Here is a 26,552-nt window from a genome sequence, read left to right as displayed (position 1 = left end):
TTAGTTGTGTGCTCCTGTTTTGGAGAGGGTAGCCTTCAGAGCAATGCCATTTGTTTTTGGGATACATGATAATTTGACTTCTGGTCCAGTGGACTATCAGGGCTGTAGAATAGTGAGCAAGAATAACGGGAATAATGGGCAGCCCCCCTCAGGAACCACCTCGGCCAAGGCCAAATACGCTTTCTCACAATGTTAAAGAAAGAGAAGAATAATTTGAATATCTGCTCCATTATTTAGATCTCCTCCAAAATTTAGTGGGTTCTGCCTTGGCCAATGATAATTAATTCCACCAAGTTTAATGCAAATCTTGTTTTTCCGTAATCCTGCTGACAAACAAACAAATTGAAGCAGAAAACATAACCTCCTTGGCGGAGGCGATAACATGAATGATGCCTTGAGCATGTAATCTTGTCACTACTTGTTGAAAATATCTGCATTAATTTGCTTCCTTTATGGAAATTTGTAATTTAATTGCACAACGTTTGGGTGGAAAATCTTGTCTGTGAATGCTACAATGCAAATGCAAAGCCTGCTTAACACTTAAAGGATAACTTTGGTATTTTTCAACCTGGGCCCTATTTCCCCATGCGTATGTGTGCGTATGATTCATAGGTACAACTCATTCTAAAATTGGTTCAGTATTGAGGGAGGTGGATGCAACCAGAGCCGCAAAATGAGATAAAACGGTAATGGGGGCAAATGCGTCCAGTATAAGTTTGCACATTAAAAGTGCTTTTTTTCGCCACTGACCGGTTCAGATCGCCAATCTCTGTAAATTGCATACTAAGTGTTTCCCTTACCCTTCACTTCCTGTGGGCTGTGTGTGACGTCATCTTGTGAGAGCTTTGCTCCACTGTGTCTGTAGCTCTCTCTACTCGTGGGGCAGCCGTTTTCTTGAGGAAGAGGTGTTTCGGGATTGGATGCCTTCTCTTCTTCGGCTGGCAGTAGTCATCTTGGGAGAAGTGAGCACTGAAGACCCGATGGTCTGCAAGGCGCAGTGTCTGGACAGGAGTGTTAGCATCCATTTGTAGCACAACTAGCCACAACTTCAGCATCTCGCTATCCGATAAAGGCAGCCTGTGAAAGCTGCACGGGGTGTTGCGCGTCATCCTGTTCTTGCAATTCGGATAAGCATAAACACGAACCATTGTTTTTAATCGATGCAGTAAAACTCTCAACTGTACTCTGGGACAACCAGCGCCACTCGGAGAGGCACTCAGCATGGCTCCTCTGTTTTCTTCCGGCAACAAGCAAAGCTCTCTCGAGATGACGGCATACAGCCCAGAGGTAAGGGAAACACTTAGTAGGCTATTTACAGAGATAGCACTGGCGATCTGAACTGTTCAGTGGTGTAAAAAGCACTTTTAATGCGCAAACTTACACGGGACGCATTTGCCCCGTTACTGTTTTAGCTCGTTTCACGGCTGCTGGCTGCATCCGCCTCCCTCAATAATACTCAATTTTAGAACGAGTTGTACCTATGAATCATACGCACACATACACATGAGGAAATAGGGCCCAGGTTGAAAAATACCGAAGTTATCCTTTAATTGTCCTACCTTTGATGACACTATCCTGTCATAAGTTAAAGGACATACAGTACCATATTCGAAACAGTCACATGTAACATGAAAGAAATGATAATTGTGTTCAACCTTTAACATTTAATTAGCACATTCCTGCTAATGGTCTCACATCTCTCCTGCCAAGGTTTAAATGCAAATTTAAAGCCCTCCTTCATATTTAAATTTTTAGATTTCAAAAGACCGGGGGCCAGATGTATAAACAATGCAAACACATAAAAAAGAACAAGCATATGCCATTACGGACATTTATAAAAGCAGCACGTAGGGTGAGAATGAGTGTAGCTCATATGACGCACACACCAGGTGTACACTTGAATATCTAGAGTGAAGTGGAGGGTGACAAAATGAAGCCATCATTATTCTTTTACGCTTGTCAGCCAATTACAGTAGATATGTATGATTTTAAAGTGTCACAACTTTTTACAAAACGCTGATCAAAGGTGCATTTATAAATGTAATTTTAATGGATGGCTTTATGTGCTCAGTTTTATCATCCCGAATATTTTAGTCAGCTGGTAGTGTTTTGCATTCGACATCAATTTATTTCTGCATTTATGTTCTTTTCTTCTGTTCTTAGCTTTGTTGTAACTTCTGCCTCAATATGTTGGTTGACATTTTGATGTTAATGGAACTGACATCACTGCTGATTACAGGTGCTTGTAAGGGCGTAGGTTTTGTGTCAGTATTGGGAGGACACACAGGAAACGGTGGGTTTGGGGGACCTCCGCTAACTAGAATATTAAACATCAAACACATAATTTCTTGCATTCTGGTGATGTTTTTTCATACACCTTGCCTCCTGAAATCTACACAGGTGCTTGCATTTATTTGGTACTTTTGACATAATAGTGGATTACAGCAATGTGAAGAAGATGCATCTATGTCAGAGATAAAACAAGATGAGTGGAAGTGGAGTTTTTATCATTTCTGAAACTGAAAATTCAAAAGGTACTTCTGGATTTGATTTTGAGTCATGCTTGTAGTTTTTGGAGTTTATGTCATATAGTTACCAAGTTCCATTTTTATTGACATTATGCTCGATTTAAATAATAAGTAGTTCCTATTTTCCTTTTCGTAGTCACACCCCGGAAACACTGCAGGCCTGAGACCCATTTTTGGTTTAAACCCACGGTTTATGACTTTAAGATATGTGGAACTCACACAGTTTCATTTACTTGAAAAAGAGTGAGCAATAAGCACAAGACAGTGTTACAGCAGTTTTGTTTTTCCTGCATTCATGACAGCATGTAAGTGTGTGTGTGTGTGTGCGCCGTGTATATGTCTGTGCGTCCGTCTTTGAGTGAGTGTGTTAAACCGCTGCACACAGCTGCCCTTCACTTGCCAGCTGGACACCAGACGACCCAGGCAGCAGCAGCTGGAAAAATGGACAGAATGTTCTGGAGAGGAGAGGAGAGGAGAGGAGAGGAGAGGAGAGGAGAGGAGAGGGTCTGTGACCCAGCAAGACAGGCCGAGGAGCAAAATGTTAGGCTTTTTTAAACCAAACCCCTTCCATCAACACCCCCATGTCTCCATCTTCCTCGTCTCATTCCCCTAATTTCATGCTCCCTCTTTTCCCTCTGTTGGGAAAGTACCAAACTACTCCTGAGATACACACACACACACACACACACACACACACACACACACTTATAGCCCAGGCATGAGATGCCGGCTGGCAGCTCTCACATTTAGCAGTGTGTAGGAGACTGGCTGAGGTAGGACAGGCGCCCATGGGACAGGCAGCCCACAGTGGTGCGATTGTTCTCCAGACCTGGCCTGTGTCGCTCACCACTGGTTCCCCCAGTTCATCCTCTGCACTCCCTTCACACCTGCCCTCTCCTCCTCCTTTCTGCTTTTGTCCTGCTTCCCCTCCTGTCAGACTCGTATTGGTCTGCCCAGCCTTTCAAACATAAACAAAGCAGCGGAGGGGGAAAAAAAAAAAAACGGAGAAAGAAATTGGGCGAAGTGACTGGGGGAGGGAGGAAGCAGTGGAGGAATCAGGCAAAGAGGGCTGAGGGGGATGAAAGCGACCACAGAGCAGTCTGTGTTTAGTGGGTTAGTGGAGCGCTGGCCTTCACTTACAGGGACTTGGACCACTCCGCCACCAAGATGCAGTAGATACCAGTCTGTCCTGCAATCAGGCGTACATCACACTTTTCATCACCTAACCCTAAAACTTTTTCTTTTGTTCTCAGTTTTTTTTTTGTGCGGAGGGAAGACAGATGAATCAAATAGATATGAATCCAATTTAGTGGTGTTCTTTTTCTTTTTCATTTCCTCCATCTCTGTGTCTCTTGAGATTTATTTTTTTCCTCTCCAGAGTGCGTACCCACTCCTCCTCTGTCATTCCCTCTGCCCGAGAGTAGTCAATGAGGAGTGTGTGTGTGTGTGTGTGTGTTCTCATCCTCCAGCTCAGAATAAGTGGCACCAGACAGGCCTTATAAGGAGTGGTTAGATCATTGGCCACACCGTTAGTAAAACAGAACCATATGTGTGCCGTGTGTGTGTGTGTGTGTGTGTGTGTGTGTGTGTGTGTGTTAGTGTGTTTGTGCGCAGGCCTATACCTCAAGTGGGTTTTACTGTGTGTGTGTGTGTGTGTGTGTGTGTGTGTGTGTGTGTGCGTGGGTGTGTGTGTGTGTGTGTGTGTAAGTAAAACCATGTGTGTCCAGGGGTAGCTGAGAGAACGGGAGCCTGTTGCTAATAGACATGGTGAAGGTCACATTATATGGTCATGTTAAACACACATACGGACACACACTTTCTCTCGACTTAATCTCTTGTCTTTGCAGTGACGATCATAAGGTCAGAAAGAGTGCTGTACGCGCACACACACACACCTGGCATTTATTTTTGAGAGCATTACATAAGGCGAGGTGTCAGCCTAATGTGTGAATGATCAGCTTGTGGGTGGAGCATCCTAATGTTGTCCTGTTTCATCTGCTGATGGGTTTAGCAGAGGAGATCGCTCTCTCTCTTTCTCGGTCTCCATCTTTCTTACACAGCTTGTCTGGAATGTACAGATGTTTCCTTTTGGGAATGGGCGTCCTGCTCTGTTCACACACACACACACACACACACACAGAAAGAAAGAGAGAGAGGAGAAAGGCGTGTACATTCCCATACACTCAAACACATTTTCTGGCCTTAGACTTTGATTTTCAATTGTTGCTGTGAAATTAGCATCTACTGAACACACTCAAGGCCAGCAGTATCTTGTCGTCTTTGTCTTTCACACATGCACACACACACACACACGGTTTGTCCTCCCACAACCTCTGGCTTCTTGTCTCCTGGCTTCTTGTTTTCTTCTCTCCCTTTTGTCTTGTTCTCACGTGTAGCTGTGGCTTTACCGTGAAGGCTCACACAGGAGACTTCTAAAGCCACTTTACTTAGCGCGACTCCTCTGCAGTTCAACCAGTTTGGTTTTCTCATTTCCTGACTCGTTTATCCGCTGTTGTCTCACTGACTCCGGGTGATTGGTATGCTGGTGTTTAGTTTTTATGTACTGTACACACTGTTTAAGAGTAACTTTGGTATTTTTTAACCCAGACTCTATTTTTCCGTGTTTCTGTGTCAAAGTGACTAATGAGAACAACAGTTTTTGAAATTGGTCCAGTATTGTGAGACTGTTGCAGCCGGCAGCAGCAGAACAGAATCTGACAATGTTCAGGATTTTTGTGCTTGTGCCTGTTTTTGCCACTGATAGGCTCAGATTATTATCATAAGTGTCCCCCACAGAGATAAACCTTTTTGTTTAAACAGAAACCATCCTGAAATCACTATTGGCAAACCCACCAGACCCCATTTAAATAAAGAGTAATTTTAGCTTGTATGGATCCTGCATATTTTCCTATCTATTTGGGGGAATTAAGGATTTATTTCAATGAAACCAGAGTTGGTGATCGTTGGAACAGTGGAAAGACAAAGCTAAACAGCTTTTGTGAGCTTTATTTTGTTTCTGTTGATTGTGAACGAAGTGTGTTGTACCATGATAATATTACTGTTTTTTGTTTGTTTGTTTTTTTTAAATGGAATCTGTTGGCTTTGACTATGGCAATTTTGGGTCTGTTTTAGTTAAACAAAAAGGATCTTTCTCTGTATTCAAAAGGTCTATCTCTGTAGGGATCCTTTCCTCGATGTTGTCAAACACCTAGAGTATGTTTCGTGGCTGCCAGCTGCAGCCCTCTTACTCAACACTGGACCAGTTTCAAAAATTGTTGTTCCCATTAGTCACTTAAAACCCTGGGAAAATAGGAAATAGGAAAATACCAAAGTTATGCTTTAACAGAGTGTATGCAGTGTGAAGTGTGCATATTTTATACTATATGCTCAGTAGAACTATGTTAGCTGGCGTATGCTTAGATACACTGCACTGTTACTGCACATATATTTCTTCAATAATCGCATTGATGGGGTCCTTATTAAAAATATTATATTCTATGGTTATGCAAAAACAATATTGCCAAGTAACAGTATTATATCAAAATTTAACAGTCAAATATTGATATCAGTATTTTCCTCAGAACTCTAGTATTGATCAGGTTTGTGCATTTGTGTCAATAATAAAATATTTAAAAATAACCAAGATCATCAAATGGCCAGTAACACAGTAGAGGAGAATTTGTCTGCTTGAAATTGTAAAAAAAAGAAAATTGCATTTGTATTCCCCAAATTTGGCAGTTTAAAAGTAAAGTAATACAGAACATTTCCGAATGTGAGTAATTCCTTTGATCGTGTCAATATCACAGTGAACCCTGTCTGCTGGTTCTCACTGTACAGCAATTTAACACTTAAATTTAACACGCTCCAGTGGAGGCATGTCGCTTTCTCTTTCAGGAGTAATTCCTGTCAGAGAGGTCTCTCAGATGATGCAAGTAATGCGCTCATCTGTAGCTGTGAAGAGCCTCCTACTGTAGGTTGTTATTGCATCAAGTGTCATATCAAACCATTTTTATTTAACTTCTTTGATGGTTCTTACAACAGAAGACACTGAGTTAACGACATCCGTTACCTCCTTCCAACCCTAATCTACCTGTCCTTGTCACACCAATGATATTAAAATAATATATAAATAATAGTAAAATAGTATCTTAGCTGCTCCTAGGACTGCACTCTTCTGGATAGAGACCTCAGATGAGCCACTCTCCCAGTTTGGAGGTCACAGCCCTGAGTGCTCTGATTACCACTCGCACCACTGTTGCCTTTACTCCCCACATCTTTTTTATTTCTGTTTCTGTTTCTATTTCTTTTTTTCTTTCTTCATTTTTCTTTGTTTGCCCCATGTTGGCAGGTCGACAGGATGAACCTTTCCATAGTAATTATTACCTCCATATATGGTGGTCACTGGCTATTCATAGTCGAGGATGTTTGCTAATTGCTGACAAGCAGGAGCACACTGTCAGTTTACTATTCGTGAACATGCACACATGCCTACCATCAAATCGGAGTTTCCTTTGACATCCATGAATCTGGTGTAGGTTTCTAGTACCAAGGTTTTTTATCTGCAGATCTACGCACAGATTGGCTGACATTTCATGAATGAGACCACCTGTGCTGGACAGGAGACTTTAACAAGGATGTCTATGATTGCTGTATATGGCTACATGAATGTGGGCGAGTGACATTTACAATAGTTTCCTCATTAGTTGGCCTTCTCCACCCTTCATTCACATCCTGACTCACAGGGGTTTACTTCCCACTGTTTAATTGAAAATTATTCCCAGACACTCACAAACCCAATGGGCCAAATTAACCCATTAATCACATTATTAGGCAACCCGCGTCTTCATTCTCACTGGAGCTTTAAAGCTCTATGGTATCATTTCATACGTGGTTTCGTAATGGTGAGCCTCTCTTAGATAAGGCTGTAATTTAAGGGTGCAGAAATGACCTTGACCCAACAAGTGTCATTTAAACAGCGTTCCGCCAATTGTAATAATGGAGGTCGGGCTACTTGTCATGAGGAGTACTACTCAGCTTGTACAAACAGTATTCTGTGTTTCTGGTGGTTCAATTTGTCTTTTTTTGTGTTGTTTTGTTTTTTAAATCACAAAAATTTATTTTGCAAAAAATGTTCACATCAGTGCAAAGACAAGTAAACTAAAAACAACTAAATGATAGATATTATACAAAAATAATTGAAAATTTTAGGACAGACACCAGAAAGGAGCAATTATTTGTTTTATTATTATATATTATTTTATTTTACTTTAGAGGGTTGGGGTTTCATAAAATATAATTCTATTATGTGCTAAAAACCTGTTACATTTTTCATTGTTTGTAAGAACCAGAGAGTTAAGCATTGAGTTACAATCAAAAATCAGGGAATGATGGTTGTGGACCTTAAACCTCCTGTCATGAATTCAAAAAAAATTCTTATGAAATTTAACATTAACAACAAAGATTAGAAATTTGTTATTTACAGAAGCCCTAAGAGGCAAGCACTGTTTTTTTTCTGGTAATCATTTTCTTTATAGTAATTTAAAAAAATGTTGTCCATCTGTGAAAATGGGTTAAAAAAAAAAAAAAAAAAAAATCACCTCCTTTCTCGGACAGGAGACACATACATAGAAAAATGGTCACCAGAAAAAAAGATCTTGCTTTCCTCTCTGGGCTTCTGTAGTTACTCATGTTGTCATAGTGACTAATTATATCTACAAGGCTAAAACAGTGGCTAACTGAAAGTGATCTGAAAACATGACATCATTGTTGTTTTTTTCTTCATATAGTTTGAGAAAATAGCCCTGATGATCTCAAAGTGATGTCATCAGCTTTTCTTTTTAATTTTCCTTTAAGTGTGTTGCAAATTGGGGGCATTGAATTTGAAAGAAGCTGGTGTTTACCAGGCAGACAGAGTCGTACAAATGTTTGATATTGTTTGCACTGTGGGAAATGTAGGATCTTGACCCATGCTAGACTAACGGTGCTTTCACACCTGCCCTGTTTGGTTCGGTTCAATTGAAATCAAGTTCATTTGCCCCCTAAGTGCGGATTTCGGCACATCCAGTGCATCAAAATATTGTTGGATATAGTCGGAGCCTCACCTCGTTGTCAAACTGTATGGTTTGACTAAAATGAACAATTACAGCAATATAGTGCACAATGACTAGCGCACATAGTTGTGTGCATAAGTGTCGCATTTATCTTGCAAGTGTACTCTTCTTCAGCGTTTTGTTTACTTCCTGGATTTTTCCCGCATGGAAGTTCTGACTAATCAAGAGCAGCTTTCTCGCGCAAGGCGTTTGATCTGGTCCGCTTGTAAATGCTGCCGTGAGAACATGAACCAACTCTAGGCAATTATGCAACTTTGTAACAAAATTAGTCCCCGATTCAGACCAAAGCAAGCGAGCTCTTGGTGTGAAAGCACCCTAAAAGTGAGGATCACTCTGCTTCTGCGTCTCTGATTTTAACCATTATTTTTTAAATCTGTCTTTGTGAGTCCCCCAAATTTATAAAAGAGTGCCCTTTCAATATCAGTGGTCCTCAAAACTTAATTTCGATGAAGAAATTACATGTTACTTGAGGTGTCTAGTTCACACACACACACATACACACACACACCACACCATCATTTTGACCCCAGGCTGGGAACGTTTTATGTCACTCTCTAAACAGAAGGAAAAAGATAAAGGAATTACTGTACATGCAACTTTATTTATGAGTTAGGAGTAAGTAAGAAGTGAGCTATCTGACCCAGCTGGTGAAAACATTGACTGAATAAACTGAAAACACTAAAGGTCAACAATTTTAAACAGAACTGTTTTGGTAGCTCCTAAAAAGTTGATAGTTACCATGATTCGATACAGCTGTATTATGATGTGTTATTGAAAAAGCAAAACAGAAAATCCTTCATGGTTCTTAGTGTTGTGTTCCTCGGCACATCTACATCACATTTAGTGCGTCTGGTTTTATTTATCTTCCTCCTCTGTTTAAATGAGCTAAATGTTTCACTCTCTCTCTCCTTTGCTGTCATTTCATTGAATTTCCCAGCGCTTTAACAGCCGCGTCCTATGGTAAATTACTTGTAGCGTCTCATGAGACTGTGCGAGTGTGTGTGCCTGCAATCATCTTGCCCCGTCATGCATTTTAAATGTGGACATGTTGGTTTGTTCCCGCAGAGATCTTTCCAAGAACCACATCTCCTCCCTTGATACCAGCCTGCAAGATCGTCTCACTGGTCTCCGAGAGCTGTGAGTACACACGGCATTATGTGTTCATATGGTTTCACCTATATCAAATCTATCCACATCGCCGTCGAACCACCTAACTCTATATGTCTCTATCTATCTTTCAGGTATCTTCAAGGGAACAGGATCAGTATTCTCCCCAGAGGATTGTTCTGCTCTGGGCCACTGTCAATCCTGTGAGTACAAGGTCTAGAGAAGATAAGGACCTGGCACACCCAAGGTCGAGAGGAGAGTGGGGAAGATGAAAAAGAAAGCAAAAGAGAGAAAGGCTTGGTTTAGTCTGGATTTAAGTAGGCAGAAATCCCTGGTGTAAGCTCGCTGGACACAAAAAAAAGCACACATACTGTACGCTGCACACACACACATACCCACATGTGCACACACACACACCAATCACAGCGCGATTAACTTCAATTACAGCTTACCGCTCCAGGCTCCCACTGCCTCCCTCCATCCCTCGCTCCATCTCTCCCTTCCTCCATCCATTACCTTATTTCTTCCACCCATTGAATGGGTGTTTAAGCACATGTTTGTGTGTGTGTGTGTGTGTGTGTGTGTGTGTGTGTGTGTGTGTGTGTGTTGAGAGAGGACTCTGGTGGTTTCCATCAGTTCCTTCCAAAACCACCACACAACGGCCCCATTATGTAGCCTACTGGATAGAGAAGAGAGGGAGGGAGAAGGAGATCATGAGTGGAGAAGGAAAAGGAGGGAGAGGAGGAGTAAAGAAAAAGAAGCGTGGAAACGACGCAGAAAGAAACATCAAAAGTCTGAATGCTATCCCTTACTCAGCACTTCAGCTGTGTGGGCTTCAGTTTGTTTTTTTGTTTGCTTTGTGTTGTGTTATATATTTGATTTGTATGAGTAATTTTTTGTGTGTAAAGAATATGTGATTACGTTCTCCGTTTTGATGAACACGACACTAAAAGTCATTTTTACAATCGGATAGTAATGTAGAAGAAGCAGCTTCACATATTTATTCATCCAGTGACTCAGTTATTGGCCTCACTTTTTTTGTTCAATGACAGACCCACACCGTATTCATTTTGCAAATGTCAGAATCATAGTAACTACCAAAAATCAGTGCCAAGACCAAAGTTTTAATGTCACACATGATTTGTGTCTTCTGTTTCCAAAAGCGACTTGAGTAACAACAAAATCACCACCATAGAAGACAGATGTGACAACCTGCGCAACTTAACTCAAATGTAAGTAATCCCAGTTCATCCTACAGTATGTCTCTCTCTAACTCTTTGTCTCTCCAAATAATATGGAAATATGACAGGGAAAATCAAATGTAATTAGACCCTATTTTTTCACACACAAGTATAGAAGCATATGTACAACATCACACATCCATCTGATCACACATGCTTAAGTAAGCCGCAAGTTTCCTCGCCTACACTCAAGATGAATGAAACTCCATTTCAGACCAGAGTGGGAGGCAATGAGTAGTACTTATTCCTCACAAGGTCCGTAGATGAGATATGAGTTTTCTTCTTGCACAGAGGGCAATTGAGCAAGGCTAAACGGGCCGGCCAGTAATGGACGCGTGTCATGTAATCTTATTGTCCCTTTTGTGCTGTCTTTCCTTTCTCCTTCCATCTCGTGCTTCATTTATTCACCTTTGTCTCTGCAATATTTCTTTTTCTTCTGTTCACCTGTCCTTTCAATCACTATTTCACCTTCATTTCCCATAATATCCTTTCATACTCTGTCTTAATTAGCTTCTTTCTCTCACATATAAGAATATTTGCCATAGAGAAGCCATATTCATTTTCTGCCACAGAAAAGCTGTATTCATTATCTGTGGCAGACATTATAATATGTCACAGCAGCAAAAGCACATTAAGCCGTTCTGGTTCAAGGGCTGTGCTGTTGTGCAACCAAGCTCACCGGTGTGACTTATGGGGGCACATCAATGGAGCAGAGCTGTCATTAAGGTTATTAGTTAGACTTGTGCTATTAAAGTCCAAGATCTCTGCCCATGGAAAAAAATGTCTGTAAGCAAGGGGGAAAAGCTAGCCTAGCTCTGCTATAGGGTGTGCTGGAGAAATGACAGTTTATACGTGTTCAGAAATTATTTGTAGTTGTAAAAAAAAATGTTTTAATGACATTTTTATACAACCTGTCACTGTGATTCTAATTTCTGACACATGAATTAGCCTAATTAGATTAGTTTAAAGATAAAAAAAACAAATAGAAAACATATTGACAAAAAGTAATGACGAAAATGTCATAAATTTTCATAGACTAAAACAGAGTTTTCGTCAACTAAAACTATGAAGGATAAAAATGTGTGTCAAACTAATAGGAATTTTCTTAGTCTCTCAAGACTAAGACTTAATCTAAAATAGTTGTCAAAATCAACACTGTTATGCACTTTGGTTTTATGGTTGTTATGACCTTCTCATTTCAACAATTCCATGGATTTATATCTTTCTCAAAGCATGCACAATATTTTCCTCTGCTTTTATTATTGTTGTATGTAATTTATTATGTCTGTGATGTACCACTATACTGTGACTGACTTTGTATTGTTTCACATTGATTGCAGCTGGGTGTAGTGCTATTGCCCAAGCAAAATTTCCCTCAATGAAATATATCTTATCTTATCTTATCTTATCTTATCTAACTCCATTAAGTCAGCAAATTAGTGTATTGTCCAAAATGTTGGAGTATTATTTTAATGATACTGCTCCTAATAATACTACTTAATCTGAACTGTGTCACTTTTTGTGTGATTTTTAAATGTTAGATGTAAATTCAGGTGAAGTTATTTTAATATTGCAAAATGTTCATTATCTCAAACTACTTGTGTAATTTCAGCACTTTATCAGAAATCATTGAAAACATATTTGCCTGGTTTATCAGCTAATCACACGATAAGACTCAGAATGTTCTGCCAGCTTTGCTGTATCTTGTTCTCACATCATTTAAAGAACCTTTTACCAACATGACACACACAGTAATTGATTTCAGCCTGAATGGACTGTGCTATCAGCACATACTGTGCGGTTCTATTTACAGTGGCATTAGTGCCCCCCATCTTTGTGAGTGTTGTCAGGTTTCACCATCACTGCTTCTCTGCCCTCCTCTCCTCCAGTGACCTGAGCAGTAACCCCTTTGAGTGTGACTGTAAGCTGTTCCGGCTGGTCCGCTGGCTTAAGGGAAATGGGGTGAGAGTTCGACGCCCAGACGCCATGCTCTGCAACCACCCTCCTGAGCTGCGCAACCAACCTCTGCTCAACATCAGCCAGCTCACCTGTGGTACGAAACAAACACACACTTGGATGTTACATTTAAATGCCACAAAAATTCCAGATCTCTTTTTCCATTAATCTCTCCTGTTTGGCAGCAAACCTATCTTGTCTTTTCAGATTTATGTATACCATAATAGAAGTTGAGGGATTTACCAGGCATAAAATTAAGTCTCTCTAGCTGACTGCAGGGAAAGGAGGACATCAGTCAAGGGCTCTAAGCTATCAGCTAACAGGCCAAAAAAAGTAAATCCATGAAAATGCTTTCAGGTTTTTAGAAATCCAAAATTAACTCTTTTTTTGATTCCTTGTGCTGGTTTGCAGAGAGGAGGTCTGATGCTGGTTAAAGTAGTTAACTGAACTGAGAACCTTTCCTTCTTTTCAGGTCGGACCTATGCAGCTTGTCTGGAGGACAGCAGCAGTGGAGGAGGAGGACTGAGCGAGCTTGTTATCTTCTCTTCCTCCACACCTGGAAACTTCACACGTGAGCAGTGTAACAGCGTGTGTTTTGCTGCGTCACACCGCTATGGGGGCTTGGGAACTAGCCACGAGTGCCTCTGCAGCACAAACTCAGAGCCGAACCTCATCAGCGAATCTCAGTGTTCTGCTGCCTGTACAAACCCCGATGTTATGAAGGTACGCAACACATGGTCATCCCAGAGAGTTATATTGCGCTCCGAGATGTTCAGATGTCAAAGAGCTCCGTTAGTGTAGCTTCCACCGCTTGCTTTGTTTCTCCTTTTGTAAACACAGCATTCAGGATTTCCTCTAAACCTTCCTATAATCTACCAACAACTTCCCTCTGTGGCTTGAATGACTTCCCTACATCCTCAGATTTCCCGCAGGGCTGCTGCACAGAGCAGCTCAAGAGTAGTAACCCAAAACTCCAATTGAAAATCAAGATTTGTTTATTTTAAATCAGAGCAGTTCATAAGTTTTTATTCAAAACCATAAAAAAAATATCATAAAACCACAAACAGCTTAACAATTAACAGTATGGAAAGTTTTATTTGACTTTAAAATATTTGTGCATATTAACAGAATAACCTCCTCTTCCTCACGTGGTTCCCTCTGTGCACAGGAGTGTGATTGGACTCTGGCTGATGACGTGTTTGTGGTGGACTTCACGGTCTCACTGAAGCCTCTCCCACTGCAAAGTGTCCACGATCGCATCAGTTTCTCCGCTGTGTCCTCTGTCACTCCGGTGACACTGTCGTGGGACTTTGGTGACCTTTCATCTCGGGTCAACACTACAGGAACAGGGGTCACCACAGCAACTCACAAATACGGACTTCCGGGACACTATGCGGTCAGTTTGATGGCCTGGGCTGGACACAAGGAGGTACGAGAGGAAAACAGGAAATCTTTTTTTTTTCTCCAGCTTTTTTGAACACAACAAAATGTCATGTGATTTTAACATTTTGTTTCATATTTGCAGTTCTCTGCACGCGGAGACGTGACCGTGACACTTCCTCCCAAGCTGGAGCTGCACTGTCCAGCTCTTGCTGTAGCCAATAAGAGCCTAGAGTTCACACTCATCAGCTGGGGTGCTGTAGGCGTGGATGTAGACTGGAACATTTCAAAGGATGGGGTCCAAGTTGCCAAAGGTATGATTCACAAACACACAAACTCTTAGCAGCTAATAAGACAGTAAACAAACTTCCCAGCCCAGATATATAGATTAACTTGTAACTCCTCATAGTAATCAACAGCCAGTTAATGTTGGCTCTCCTGCTGCTGTGAATCTGAACAGTAGCTCTGTGGTTGTCTCGTGGGTTTTATCTGGAAAGCTAACAGGATGAATGCCTCATAAACAACACTCAAGAGTCACATCCATCATTGCAGTTGGTGGTAAATTGTGAGTTGATTGTTTTTTGTGAGTGAATTTTCAAATAATGTTTCCTCATTATCACTTGGCTGCTGTGATAATTAGGAAACATGAGATTATGGAAGGATATTCCAAAAAAAGAAGTGAGAAATACAGGATTTGGCTTTTTAGAATGTGCTATAAATGATATTTTGGGCAACGGAAATAAGTTGTGAACACAATATTGATATTGATAATATTTTACACATCCAGGAGTTAGGAAGCAACAATAACATTCATCTGGAGTCGTGCCTCCGTCCACCTGGTGAATGTAATTCCAGTATTTACTCTCTTTAACTCTATTTTTGGTCTCCACCAACTCTTGAGGGTAATGTTTGACTCTGTAGCCGCTAAATGCTCGACTGTGTTCATCAGCTAGTTGCTAACTTTCTCTGTCTGCTGTTCAGTGCTGGGCAGGTAACGCACACTTGGTTTCTAGAGCTTTTTTTTATTTTTAATTTGAAGAAAAAGGTATTCACACATCCAACTGTCTCAGGTGCAGGTGTGTCGGAAAATATCACTTGAGTCTTGGAACAGAAAATCCCGCACATTGCTCTCGCTCAGCTTTTCGGTTTGTTTCGGTCCTACTGGGCTTTTGTCAAGTGTTCAACTCCATTATTTCCAGCATTGAGTTTAAATAGAAACTGCTCCACCCATTTTAATAAAAACAACAAGCTGTGAGTTGATGTTTTATTTGAAGTGAACACCAACAAGCAGGTCAGGCTGGTTTTGGTTCACATTGTGAAAACAAAATTCTATTTTAAAAACTGGAGAAAAAAAGAATAAATGTATAAAAACTACTCAAAAGAACATAAAGAAAAGACAGGTTAGGTGAGGCTAGGCCCATGGCTGTCGTGCAGCTTGCAGCAAGCTTTCAGCAGGTCTGCACCTGAACTAAACTAACTTCAACTCGGTCGATGAACTCCTCTTGAGTACCCCTTGCTTTTCAACAAGAAGCCCCTTCTGTGGACAAAAGTTAGTCCATGATCAGGACAGTAAAATTACATTTCTTTGTGAAAACAACTGCAACAATTATTGTATACTATTCTATTCTACATTATATGATTTTTTTTAGGGCACTTAAAAACAGTCTATTCCCACACTTAAACCCCCCTCTGTGCTCTGCTCACCATGATACAGTCTGACTTCCCTCTGATATAAAGCCCATTGGAAGCTCCTAGTTCCTGTTTGGCACTATGGACTCATGGCCAGGTATACCTTGCAGGAATTGTCAACTACTTTGAAGTGAAAGCTCAACTCAGATTTGCCATATTTGCGTTTGTTTGCTGCACTGTGTCCATGTTTTTTGTAGCTTCCGCTTATGGCCGGTATACACTGTGCAATTTTGGGCTGTCCCAGACGAAAGATGACCATCGTGGGAGAAATGTGGCGATATCTTTGGTCATGGCTCTAAAACGGTGGTCTTACGTCGCACTGTGAGACAGGTTCAAGGACGGCTGTTGTCAACGTCTTGCGACCAAAGATAACCTGAGATAAAATTCTGACGGTGTCAGAAATTTAGGATGACTATCTCAGTGTGAAAGCTGCTATGACCTACGTCTACTAATCAACCAGTAGAAATGCAGCACGAAATGACACAATGGTCACCGCGACACCAGCGCTAAACCCAAACAAATGATCGCTTGCCATGGAGGTAAAACGAACAAAAAGAAGTCTGTGGAACTCCAAGAAAGAGCAAAGTTTGGTGGAACTGTGGCAGCAGAAGCCTTGTTGATTTGATGTTTCCTCCAGCTGCTATCATGATTGAGAGAAAAAAGACGCTGCATGGAAGGAAATTGCAGAGGAACTGCAACTTCCAGGTGAGCAAGCTACCTATGGTGGCGCAGATGGATGACGTACACTGATGCGGTGCACGCTGATGACATTGCATATTGACGTACGTCATAACCTGCGATTCAGTAGTAAACGGCCATTGTAAAATCTACACACATCAAACTTGACGTTGAACCAAAAGTTTATTAGATCCACGTCTCACAGTGTGTCATGCAATGGTCTTATAAGATTGCTAAAATCGCACAGTGTATAGAGGGCATATGTACTTCTTACAGTCTGGCACCTGGTCACTGCCTTTTTTTAAATCCCAACCTCACCTGGGTGCTCTGGGGGTACATGTCCATAAATCTCCCAAACACAGAAAATAATAACAGAAAGGAAAGTACAGGCAGAGGGCAGAGACTCTAAAGAAAAATACTCCACCACACACTTCTAGTGGGTTGTAAATGATGATTGCGAGGGATTACTTTTGTATGAGTCTACACAAAAAAAACCCAAAAAATCCCATTTGTCTCCAGACAACCCCTCAGGCCCGTCTCCTCCACAACAGTGCTTTTATAATTCTTCCATATGTTGTTTTTTTTTTTTAATTTTTTTTTTTTTACTATTATTTGACCTTTGCAGCCAGTTGTTTGTTTGAGACACTGTGCGCCTAGTTTGTATAAAGTGAGAGTGTTCACCGATATGATTCACAGGAGGACAAAGTGGGAATAGGAAAGACAAGACATGTCACTGCCTGGCTGCTTCAGCCGCAGTGTTTTTGTGTCCTTGTATGTGAAGTATGTGAGAAAGGCCTGTCCGTCTTTAATAGAAGATTTTTTTTTCTTACATTGTGTAAACACATTTTGTGTCTCCTTGTCTTGTCTGCTTTTATCTCAGCCTTTCAGAAGCTCACGACACGACAGACTGCTGTACAAGGTTTTATCAGAAACTGAACACTGTAAAATACACGTGCACAAGACACTTTTTGTAGCTAACAGCCAATGTCTCCCTACCTGTATCAATAAACGTTATGCATTTTAATATTTAGATTTTAATGGAAATGGAGGTGCAGACAGACTCTTAGATGAAAAGGTCAGATTAATGCCATAATAAATATTCAGTGCTCACAAAAAATGAATAACGTAGTGCATCCTTAATGTGGGTTCAGTATTTTTACTCCTTCTTTCCATACTTTTTCACTCAGTGTGTTACTTTGGAAGTCCCTAAATGTTGCCATATATTTTGAAGTGACATGCAAATTCTGTCTGAACAGCGCTGGCATTTTGAACACCTTGAATTGTAATGATGTCTCAAGAGTGTAGTCAGAATGCATGTATGTTATTTAGAAATAAAACATTTTCTTTTCATATAGAGGTCAAGTCTTTTTAGCAATAAACTAATGCTTGTGTCTTTTCATGATGCACGTGTGACTTGACATGATGTGAAAAATCATGTGAGTGTTTCTGTCTTCTTCCAGCCTCCCCTTACTGTCCAAAGGACGGGGTGTACCACGCCGACTCCTCACGCTGTTTCCAGATCGTTCCAGGGGAGTTGAGTTGGACAGATGCTCGACAGCAGTGTTTAGATCGCAGCGGGGATCTGGCAATAGTCAGGAGTGACGCGCTGCGTAACCTGCTGGCACCCAGAGTCACACAGTGAGTGTTTCTGTCTGCACACGGTGCAGAAATGGGGTCTCAGTGTTCTCTCTTGGCATTTTTTATTTGCAGTCATCCTGTATTTTGTGAACGGACAACCTGCCAGCTCTGCAACACAATCACTGACAGTGACAAAGTACATGGTTCGGATGAGGGGATGAAAAGTGTGTTTTCCATGCTTCCCATCTCCCGTCTGTGTGAAGGCTTTCTTGATTGAATGTGACTCTCTGTGTTTTTTATACGTATGTGTGTGCATGTGTTTCTTCAGATATGAGGTTGTTTTCAAGTGCTTTTCATTATTTGCTGTTTATGAATGCCACGCCTTGAAGCTTAGTTCTTGTTTATTTGTCCTTTGTTTGTTGTCATCTGTTCATTCATTTATATTGTTCTCTGGCTGCATACTAAACTTACATTGCTGTTTTTTCCCTACATAGTATAGAGAGTATTCAGATGTGAACAGATTGTGACCTCAGAGTGAGTGATGGTAACAGTAAACAGCTGCGTTCCACAAAGATGGTAATGTGTCTTTACTGTGGACTTTAAAGAAGGTTTTCTTATACATTTCGAAGGTTCTGTTGAGGTTTTCGAATGAAGCTTTTGAATGGCTGTTTTATGTTTATATTTTATGTCGTCATTACCCGCAACAGTATTCTTGGACAAAGCCCTCAGTTATAACAAAGAGATCCATTGAATTAAATGGGTTCTTTATTTAAATCATATTTCTTTAAGGAATAAATGGAATTTATGGGGCTGCTATTAGACTGTTGCTGGACTGCCCAGTTAATAAAGGTGCATGTGACCCTTTGTGTGCTGCAAGCAGGAGAGTAAACTTTTTAAAGTAAAGTTTTTTTACTGCAGTTGAAATTTTGTTTATGATAGACCGAACAACAACAGATGTAATAAATATGATAAAAACATGAATCTATCTTTTTTCAATGAATTCTGACTCTTGTACGTCACAACGCTGCAGTTATTGGAAATACTTGGATCACATTAGTTGGAAACAAACCTACGCAGCCGCCACTGGAATTTCATTCTACAAATAGTTTTACATTAATAATATTAGTATAGCCTGATCTTTTTCTTAAAGGTTTAAACAGAATGAAAACACATGCAAAAAGTAGGGAGAAAGTTGTTCAGCATATAAATGTTAATTTAGAATTTGAATGTCAACACTATAAATGAAGCTTTGAAGCATTCGGTACAGCCCTGACATGAACTGTATGTCTGTTTGATATAAAATCTAGATTTGTCTTTGTTTTGTTAAAAAACTTTCTGGGCTTGTGCTGATCTTAAGGCCCCCAGTTTTGGTGTTAAGGTCGGAGAGGGTCGCAAAAAAACACATCTGTAAAAGCACAGCTGCATTGTAACTTAAACACCCTGGGGGGAGGAGGAGTCCGCAGTTCATGTTGTGTGTGTGTTAATGTGAGGGTAAAGGCCCTGCCCTCGTAGACCAAAGTGGATGAGAGAAGAAAAAACCTGCTGCAGATGGAGCTTATCCCCTCTCTCCTCCTCCGCTCATGTGTTCCTCCACCCCCTCGCTTATATAAGGAGCACTTTTTTTTCTAAATCAGGTCTTGTTTTTTGCCACAAAGACCCTTTTTTCTTGCTCCCTCTCTGCTTGTATTTTTTAACCCCTGTCCTCTCCTTCAGATGTCGTTTTCACAGATGTGAGTAGACAGCCAGTGTAGAGAAGTCTAAACCAAAAAAAAAGAAACAAAGAAAAAAGTACAGGGAAGGAAATAGCTTTTATCCGGTTGAATTTTATGGACCTGTCAGACAACAACTGAGACCAGCATCAAACAAAATGTCTAAAATGTTTGACGCTTGCTTCCATTTTCTAGCATCTGTTTAGTGAGTCATACAGCAACTTTTCTCTTGGAAGGGAGACCACTTTGCTTTCAGTTAACAACGTGTGACAGTGGAGGAAAATGTGCAGTCCATTAGTGGACTCATGGAGTGAAAATCCAATTTATCTGTTGTAATCACAGGGACGTACTAAATATCTGACATCCCCTTTTCAACATCCTACTGGGCTTCAATCAAAGCCCATTTGCAGGCGTTCTCTGCCTGGCAATCATTGATTGTTGAAGGCAAGCTGGTGCATAATGCATAAACTTCAATGTTGCTTTGAGACCCTCGATGATTCAAGTGTCGATGTTTTGAAAGCAGGTTTTTGTGGTGTGTTGTTTGTCTGTCAGCACTGTCACACTCCAACAGCTTTGTATAAAAAAGTGATTTTTCTATCATTCAGTCTTGACCTGCACATTTGATTCATTCAATTTCATATGGCATTTTCCTTTTCCAAGATTTGATAATGTTTGTATGTCTTTCTGTGTACGTTTCAAGTGATAGAGCCAATTTTCCAGCTGCCAACAGCCACGCAGCTAGATGTCAAGTGGGCGCTGTGTAAATCCCCTGCCTGTCTTTTCCTGTCCCAGGGAGCGAGGCGTGTGGCTGGGCTTGAGTGATGTCGACTCTCCAGGCAAGCTGCGCTGGGTGAACGGCTCAGAGGCACAGGAGGGAGAGGAAGGCCCGCCGCCTCGGTCCCCGATCTCCCGTGGAAATGTGTGCGTGTCTCTCGATCAGCGCGCTCAGACCAGTTCACACCCATGCAATGCCAAGCGGGCCTATGTCTGCCAGTACAGCCCCCAAGGTAGGCTCCATAATTTGACACAGACACACCGACATATGCACACAAACATATGGTGCTGTTCAAATGCCTGGAACCCGAGCAGCAACATCTAGGGTTGAAAAATGAAGCAAAAACTGCAGTTCCTCTAATGGCCACTTGAGGCCTACTCCGGAAGCCAGTTAATCCCCATAGACCCCATCATGTTAAAATGCCCAACTTTACAGCAGGAATAAACATGTTTAAAGTCTGGTTAACTAAAAAAACAAAAACAAAAAAAACCCAACGGTTTTGGCCTCTAACTGTACAGAAGTTTTTTTTTTAAGATTTTTGTTTTGTTTTTGCACTCTGCCTTTATTGTATAGGACAGCTTTTTAGAGTGAAGGGGGATAGAGAGGGGGGATGACATGCAGCAAAGGGCCACAGGTTGAGATAGAGCCTGCGACCGCTGTGACTGCCTTCGCGCATGGGGCTCCCACTCTACAATGTGATCTAAAAGTTGCCCATGTATGAAGGCTATGTCCTTGACGCAGCAGTCGCTGGTTCGATCCCAACTGGGGATGAATGTTTATATATATTTCACCCATTTACATTTTATTAAGCGTTAAAGTTACATATTCACCCCAGTCTATTAGTCAGATCAGACCCTCACTCCTTGACAGCTCCACCCTCTCTTCCAAATATGGTCACTTCTGGCTTCAAAAAATCAAGATGGTGACAGCCAAATACGGATCTCCAGACTTCAGAACATTAGTCCACAAACCATTGGGTGACATCACAGTAGCTGCCTCCTTTGTTTTATACAGTGTGTGCTAGAAACCCATTATCAGGGCTAAAAAGATAAATACTGAGGTACAGATTCACTGCAAATGCAGTTTCCCAAAATCCCTCGGCACCTTAGCCATTTGGACAAAGAACAAATGATTTGTACCTTCTACACTGTCAGTTTTATGTAAATGAAGTTGCGGCACACACCAGAATAGAAAAAGCAAACCGTTTCCTTCATAACTAATCACAAGCACGTCACTGGCTCCCTGAGGCACCCTTTATAATTGGAGACCACTTGGCATTGATTCAAATTGCTCCTTGTGAAAGAAGCATCCAGAGAGTGTTCTCCATCAATTCGTCCAGCATTACAATTACATCAGAATATTTTGGCAAGGCATACTTTATATAGTATTGTTGGTAAGGTTTTGTTTGTGTGACGGACCAGCATCTTCAGACTAGATGGACAGGGAGGAATTGAAATAGTTCTTCCAGATAAATGTTGCATAATTGTGGTGTAAGCATTCCCATTTGTCATCATTTCTATCTATTCATACAGCATTTGTCAAGGAAAAAACATTAAATTAACGATGGCCTTTAAAGCTGAAAGGTGTAGAAAATAAGCAGACTTCATAAAGTCTTGGAGATCTGTACTTGAGGACTAAAAGCACATTTGATTGCCGTGTTTACCAGACCTAGGTGTAACATGGTGTTGAGACCAGACCTTGTAATGGGTCACCTGTTGACAGGAACTCTTGGTTTAAAGTATCAAAATGGCTATCAGAAATGATTAAGTAATATTGATGATTATTGTTAATTATGTTAAATAATGTGACTCAATTTACATTAAATCACCTCATGGGGCACCATTCCTGAAAAGGGAAAAATGACAGCCAGTTCATGAAATCAGTCTCATAAAATAGAATAACCTATCATTTTGGAACACTGATTAGTAATTAAATTGATGACTCTACCCAAAATTATTATATTGGTAGTAAAGGTCAAAGGATTTTGGAGTTCTTGACATAGCAGAGGATGACTGTTCATACACTTTCGTGCAATATTAGAGAGCAGGTATGATTCCAAAAGTATTTATTCACAAAGAAAGACAAAACACACAAATTCTAAAATTCTAACTAGTCACTATATACAAGCATAGGTGTGTGTGTGTGTGTGTGTGTGTGTGTGCGTCTGTCTGTCTGTCTGTGTCTGTTTCTGTGTGTGAGAGAGAGAAAGAATGACAAAAAGGTGTGTGTGTGTGTGTGTGTGTGTGAGAGAGAGAGAGAGAGAGAGAGAAACAAAGGCCATCTGCTTACCAACAATATGGCTGAAACAATACAGAGGAAGCGGGAAATTTGAGTTCTTTCTCTGATCATAGTTTTGTTGAAAGCCAGTCATTGTGAGTATATGTGTATGTGATGTATGTTGCGAAAGGGTCTGGGTTAGTAAAGAGGACGTTAAGTTGCATACATGACTGACTGACATCAACGTAGCTTTGGTGAAACCAACTAACCAATAACCTAACTATAAAACAATCACAACAATGAGTCAATGCACAGCATTTTATCACAGTTGACAGAGTTTAACAGTCTTGCTTAGCTTGTACACTTGTGATAATGTTCTGGCCAATTGTTGCATTACCAGTCCATGGATAGAGGGGACTAAGAGATGTCGTGGCATGCTGCTTTTCTTAGCAAGTTGGACAAGCTTGGCTCAGAGGAAAGGGTTTCAGATGCAGTCCTTTCTGTGTGAGTGGTGCCGATCCAAGGAAATCGGTCGCTCTCCTTTGCTTGAAAAGTTAGTTTGCGGACTTTGTCAGATAGCCTGATACCAAACCAAGAAGGTGAGGTTTGTTGGCCTGGTGACATCACGGGGTCACATGTCACTGTAACAGTAGTGCACAGTCAAGTTTGAAAACTTGGTCCATGGGCAGGACTCTCACTGCAGTGTGACAAGTGAGGCATCCTGTGGAGATGAGTGCCTTGTATAGCACTTTTTAATTGCTTGTTTTAATAAGTGCTATATAAATAACCTTTATTATTATTATTATTATTAATCACAGGCAGTATTTTGATATCTGGTAACACATTAAATCTTAACAGCCTAACGATAGTATTAAAAATTGCAATTACACAAAAAATTATGACTTTCCACAAAACGTTGTGTTTATGGTTAAAACTAAGAGCCAATCAGCTTTTTGATCAGGTGACAGCCAGATGTTTCCCATCATCCCCTGGGTCATGCTGTCTGTGGAGAGCAGCTGCCACTAGGATCGCACAATTAATCGAAATGTTATCAAAATTTCAATACGATTGCAGTAGCTGCAATTGTCTGATAAAGTTAAAATGTGTCACACCATACTGCTTTAAATGAAGCATTATGGTGCTACAGGGATGCCTACAAATCATATTTCAGATGCAATGGAGCATGCTTGTTTGCTTCATACCCCAGCAGAAGTCACATCATCATCTTTTTTTTTTTCTCGGTGAAAATGAAATTAAAAAATGACGCAAATAAATCAAATAAATGTACAGTACAGTCGTCTTTAGCAAAACCAGCACAGCCTAAAACCGTCTTCCAAACTGAGTTTAAATTAAGTGTAACAGTGTGAAATGAAGTGTTCATTTGAGGCCGTTGTTTGTGTGTGTGTGTATCTCTCTGCCTGACTGTCTAGTTGTGTTTTTTCGTACAGTTTGTCTCCGACATTGTGTTTGTGTCAGTCTGCAGTGAGCCGATACATTGTGCACTGAAGTGTTCTCCCTTTAATATCTTTAACAGTAGTTTTGTTTGGTCTGTGTCCTCAGAGGTTTGTTCTCTCTCACACCTCTTCCTTTGTCTCTCTCTCAAAGCACTTTGTTAGTGAGTGGACTGCAGCCACCATTTCTTATAAATCACTTCACTACCTCTCTCCTCTTTTTAAATCCCTCAATCCTCCACTCTCTTTTGTCACCTTGGCTCCAATCTGTTTCTGCCTCTACAGTGCGTGTTCCAGACGCAGGGATTTACACTGTGGGCATGGCTGTGTTTCCATCCCATAATCATTTGCACCATGCCCCGATCTCTCAGCTGTCTGCCCCACAACCTTCTAGCGGCGGCATAGAGGTGAGGAGGAGTCTCGGCTTGTTTATCTAATCATCGTTTCTCCTCAAATCTTCTCCTCATCATCCTGTCTGTCTGTTGTCCTCATTTCTTTGCTCAGGTGCTGCTGTTCCCAGCTCTGAGCTTTGTTCAGGCAGGTCGTCTGTCCTCCCTAGAGTTTGTCACTCAAGAGCTCAGCTCACAAATCCATGTCCGATTCCAGACCTACAGACCTCACTGTCATTATCCCGACCTGCACCTGCTGCTGCCTGGTGAGTCAAACACAAACACGCACGACACGTAAAACCATTCGCAAGTTCCTGGTGAGTATCAGCAGGTGGTTAAACACCTATAAGCCACCTGCGCCCCCACATCTTCAGTTAGACAAACACATCCACGTAGACAGACAAACACACACACACACACTGACCAGCCTTGTCTGAAGTTGTTAGGTGGGTAAACACAAAGTAAAGTTAGAATTGAGGCAGAAAGTAGGGCAAAAACAGGAGAGGACGAACACAAGCCTTATCAAGGTCACGTCCCCTCTGAGTGCTTCCTTCACTGTCCACACACATGACACATAACTGCAGCACTGCACAGCACAGGACACAAAAAAATTGAGATGCTTTGTTTTGTTTATTTTTGTACTTCTCCACTGAGACGAAGCAGCAGAGAAGTACAAAAGACAGACAAGTGGAAAGCGGATGCACATGAAAGATGTGAGAAACAGAAGTCTGCAGAGAGCTGCTGGTTAAAGACATGAGAGAGCATTTTCTGTGAAACTTTGATGTGGAATTTGTGAATGCAGCCTCAGAGGAGACAGTTGAGATAATGAGATAATGCAACTGGATTATTAATGACACAAAAATGACATTTACTCTAACCTGCACGGAGATAGATATCAGCTCAGCACACTAATTATGTTCCCATTACAAGTACCCAAACACATTCAGATTCCACAAGTGATGACTTTGGGGTTTTGTGGAGAGATACTTGTTTGATTTCTTCTCTTTGTTCCAGTAATTCAATCTATTTATCTGCAGTTTTGCTCTATTGTACTTGTTAGATGAGAAGTGACAGGCAAATCCCTTTTACTTTCTCCTGAAGTAAAGCCTTTCATATTAAAACAGAGGAGGTTATTATTAATCATAATGTATGGAGCCCATATTCAGTGGTGCAAAATGAATTATTAGGTACTTTCACTGTTACTATTTCAGTATTTACATTTTCTGCAGCTGTATACTTGAGATTGCACACAGCCCTACGTCACGTACATGTATGACCAGCTTGTATAATGTAATGCAGTGAAAGGGAATAGGAAAGAAATAATGCTTTTTCTATGCCTCCGCACCGCTACAACCATTGTTGGAGATAATATGTCTTCAGGTTGTCCGTCCATCTGTCGAATTCTCATGAACAAATGTTCACTTGGAAATAAGACTAAACTGGTGAGATTTTTGTGGTCAGAGGTCAAGGTCGCTGTGATCTTGCATCCGTCTCATTCTTATGAACACGATATCTCAAGAATACCTTGAGGTAATTTCTTCAAATTTGGCAGCAGCGGTAACTTGGACTCAGCGATTATTAGGCTTTGGTGGTCAAAGGTCAAGGTCACTGTGACCTCACAAACGTCTTTTGGCCATAACTCAAGAATTCATACGCTAATTTTGTCACAATTTCAAACAATTCACACAATTTCTCTAATAGGATAATATGATGAAGTGATGACACTTTATATCTAAGAGGTCAA

The 26,552-nt window shown here is 40.9% G+C and overlaps 1 protein-coding gene across 1 annotated transcript in view; it reads left to right on the top strand.

The window, feature by feature from the left end:
• Positions 1-26,552, top strand: part of pkd1a (polycystic kidney disease 1a) — a 92,166-nt gene that overhangs the window by 16,861 nt on the left and 48,753 nt on the right. The window contains exons 2-12 of the mRNA XM_049572407.1: positions 9,704-9,775; positions 9,880-9,948; positions 10,909-10,977; positions 12,876-13,039; positions 13,415-13,665; positions 14,111-14,371; positions 14,468-14,636; positions 18,150-18,327; positions 20,769-20,983; positions 24,705-24,826; positions 24,924-25,074. Of these exons, the coding sequence (XP_049428364.1) occupies positions 9,704-9,775; positions 9,880-9,948; positions 10,909-10,977; positions 12,876-13,039; positions 13,415-13,665; positions 14,111-14,371; positions 14,468-14,636; positions 18,150-18,327; positions 20,769-20,983; positions 24,705-24,826; positions 24,924-25,074 (1,721 nt within the window). The remainder of the gene's footprint in view (positions 1-9,703; positions 9,776-9,879; positions 9,949-10,908; positions 10,978-12,875; positions 13,040-13,414; positions 13,666-14,110; positions 14,372-14,467; positions 14,637-18,149; positions 18,328-20,768; positions 20,984-24,704; positions 24,827-24,923; positions 25,075-26,552) is intronic.

Source organism: Epinephelus fuscoguttatus, linkage group LG3 (assembly GCF_011397635.1).
Source record: "Epinephelus fuscoguttatus linkage group LG3, E.fuscoguttatus.final_Chr_v1".
NCBI lineage: Eukaryota > Metazoa > Chordata > Actinopteri > Perciformes > Serranidae > Epinephelus > Epinephelus fuscoguttatus.
Note: the sequence above shows the minus strand (reverse complement) of the source record. Positions and strands in the feature narration are given on the sequence as shown.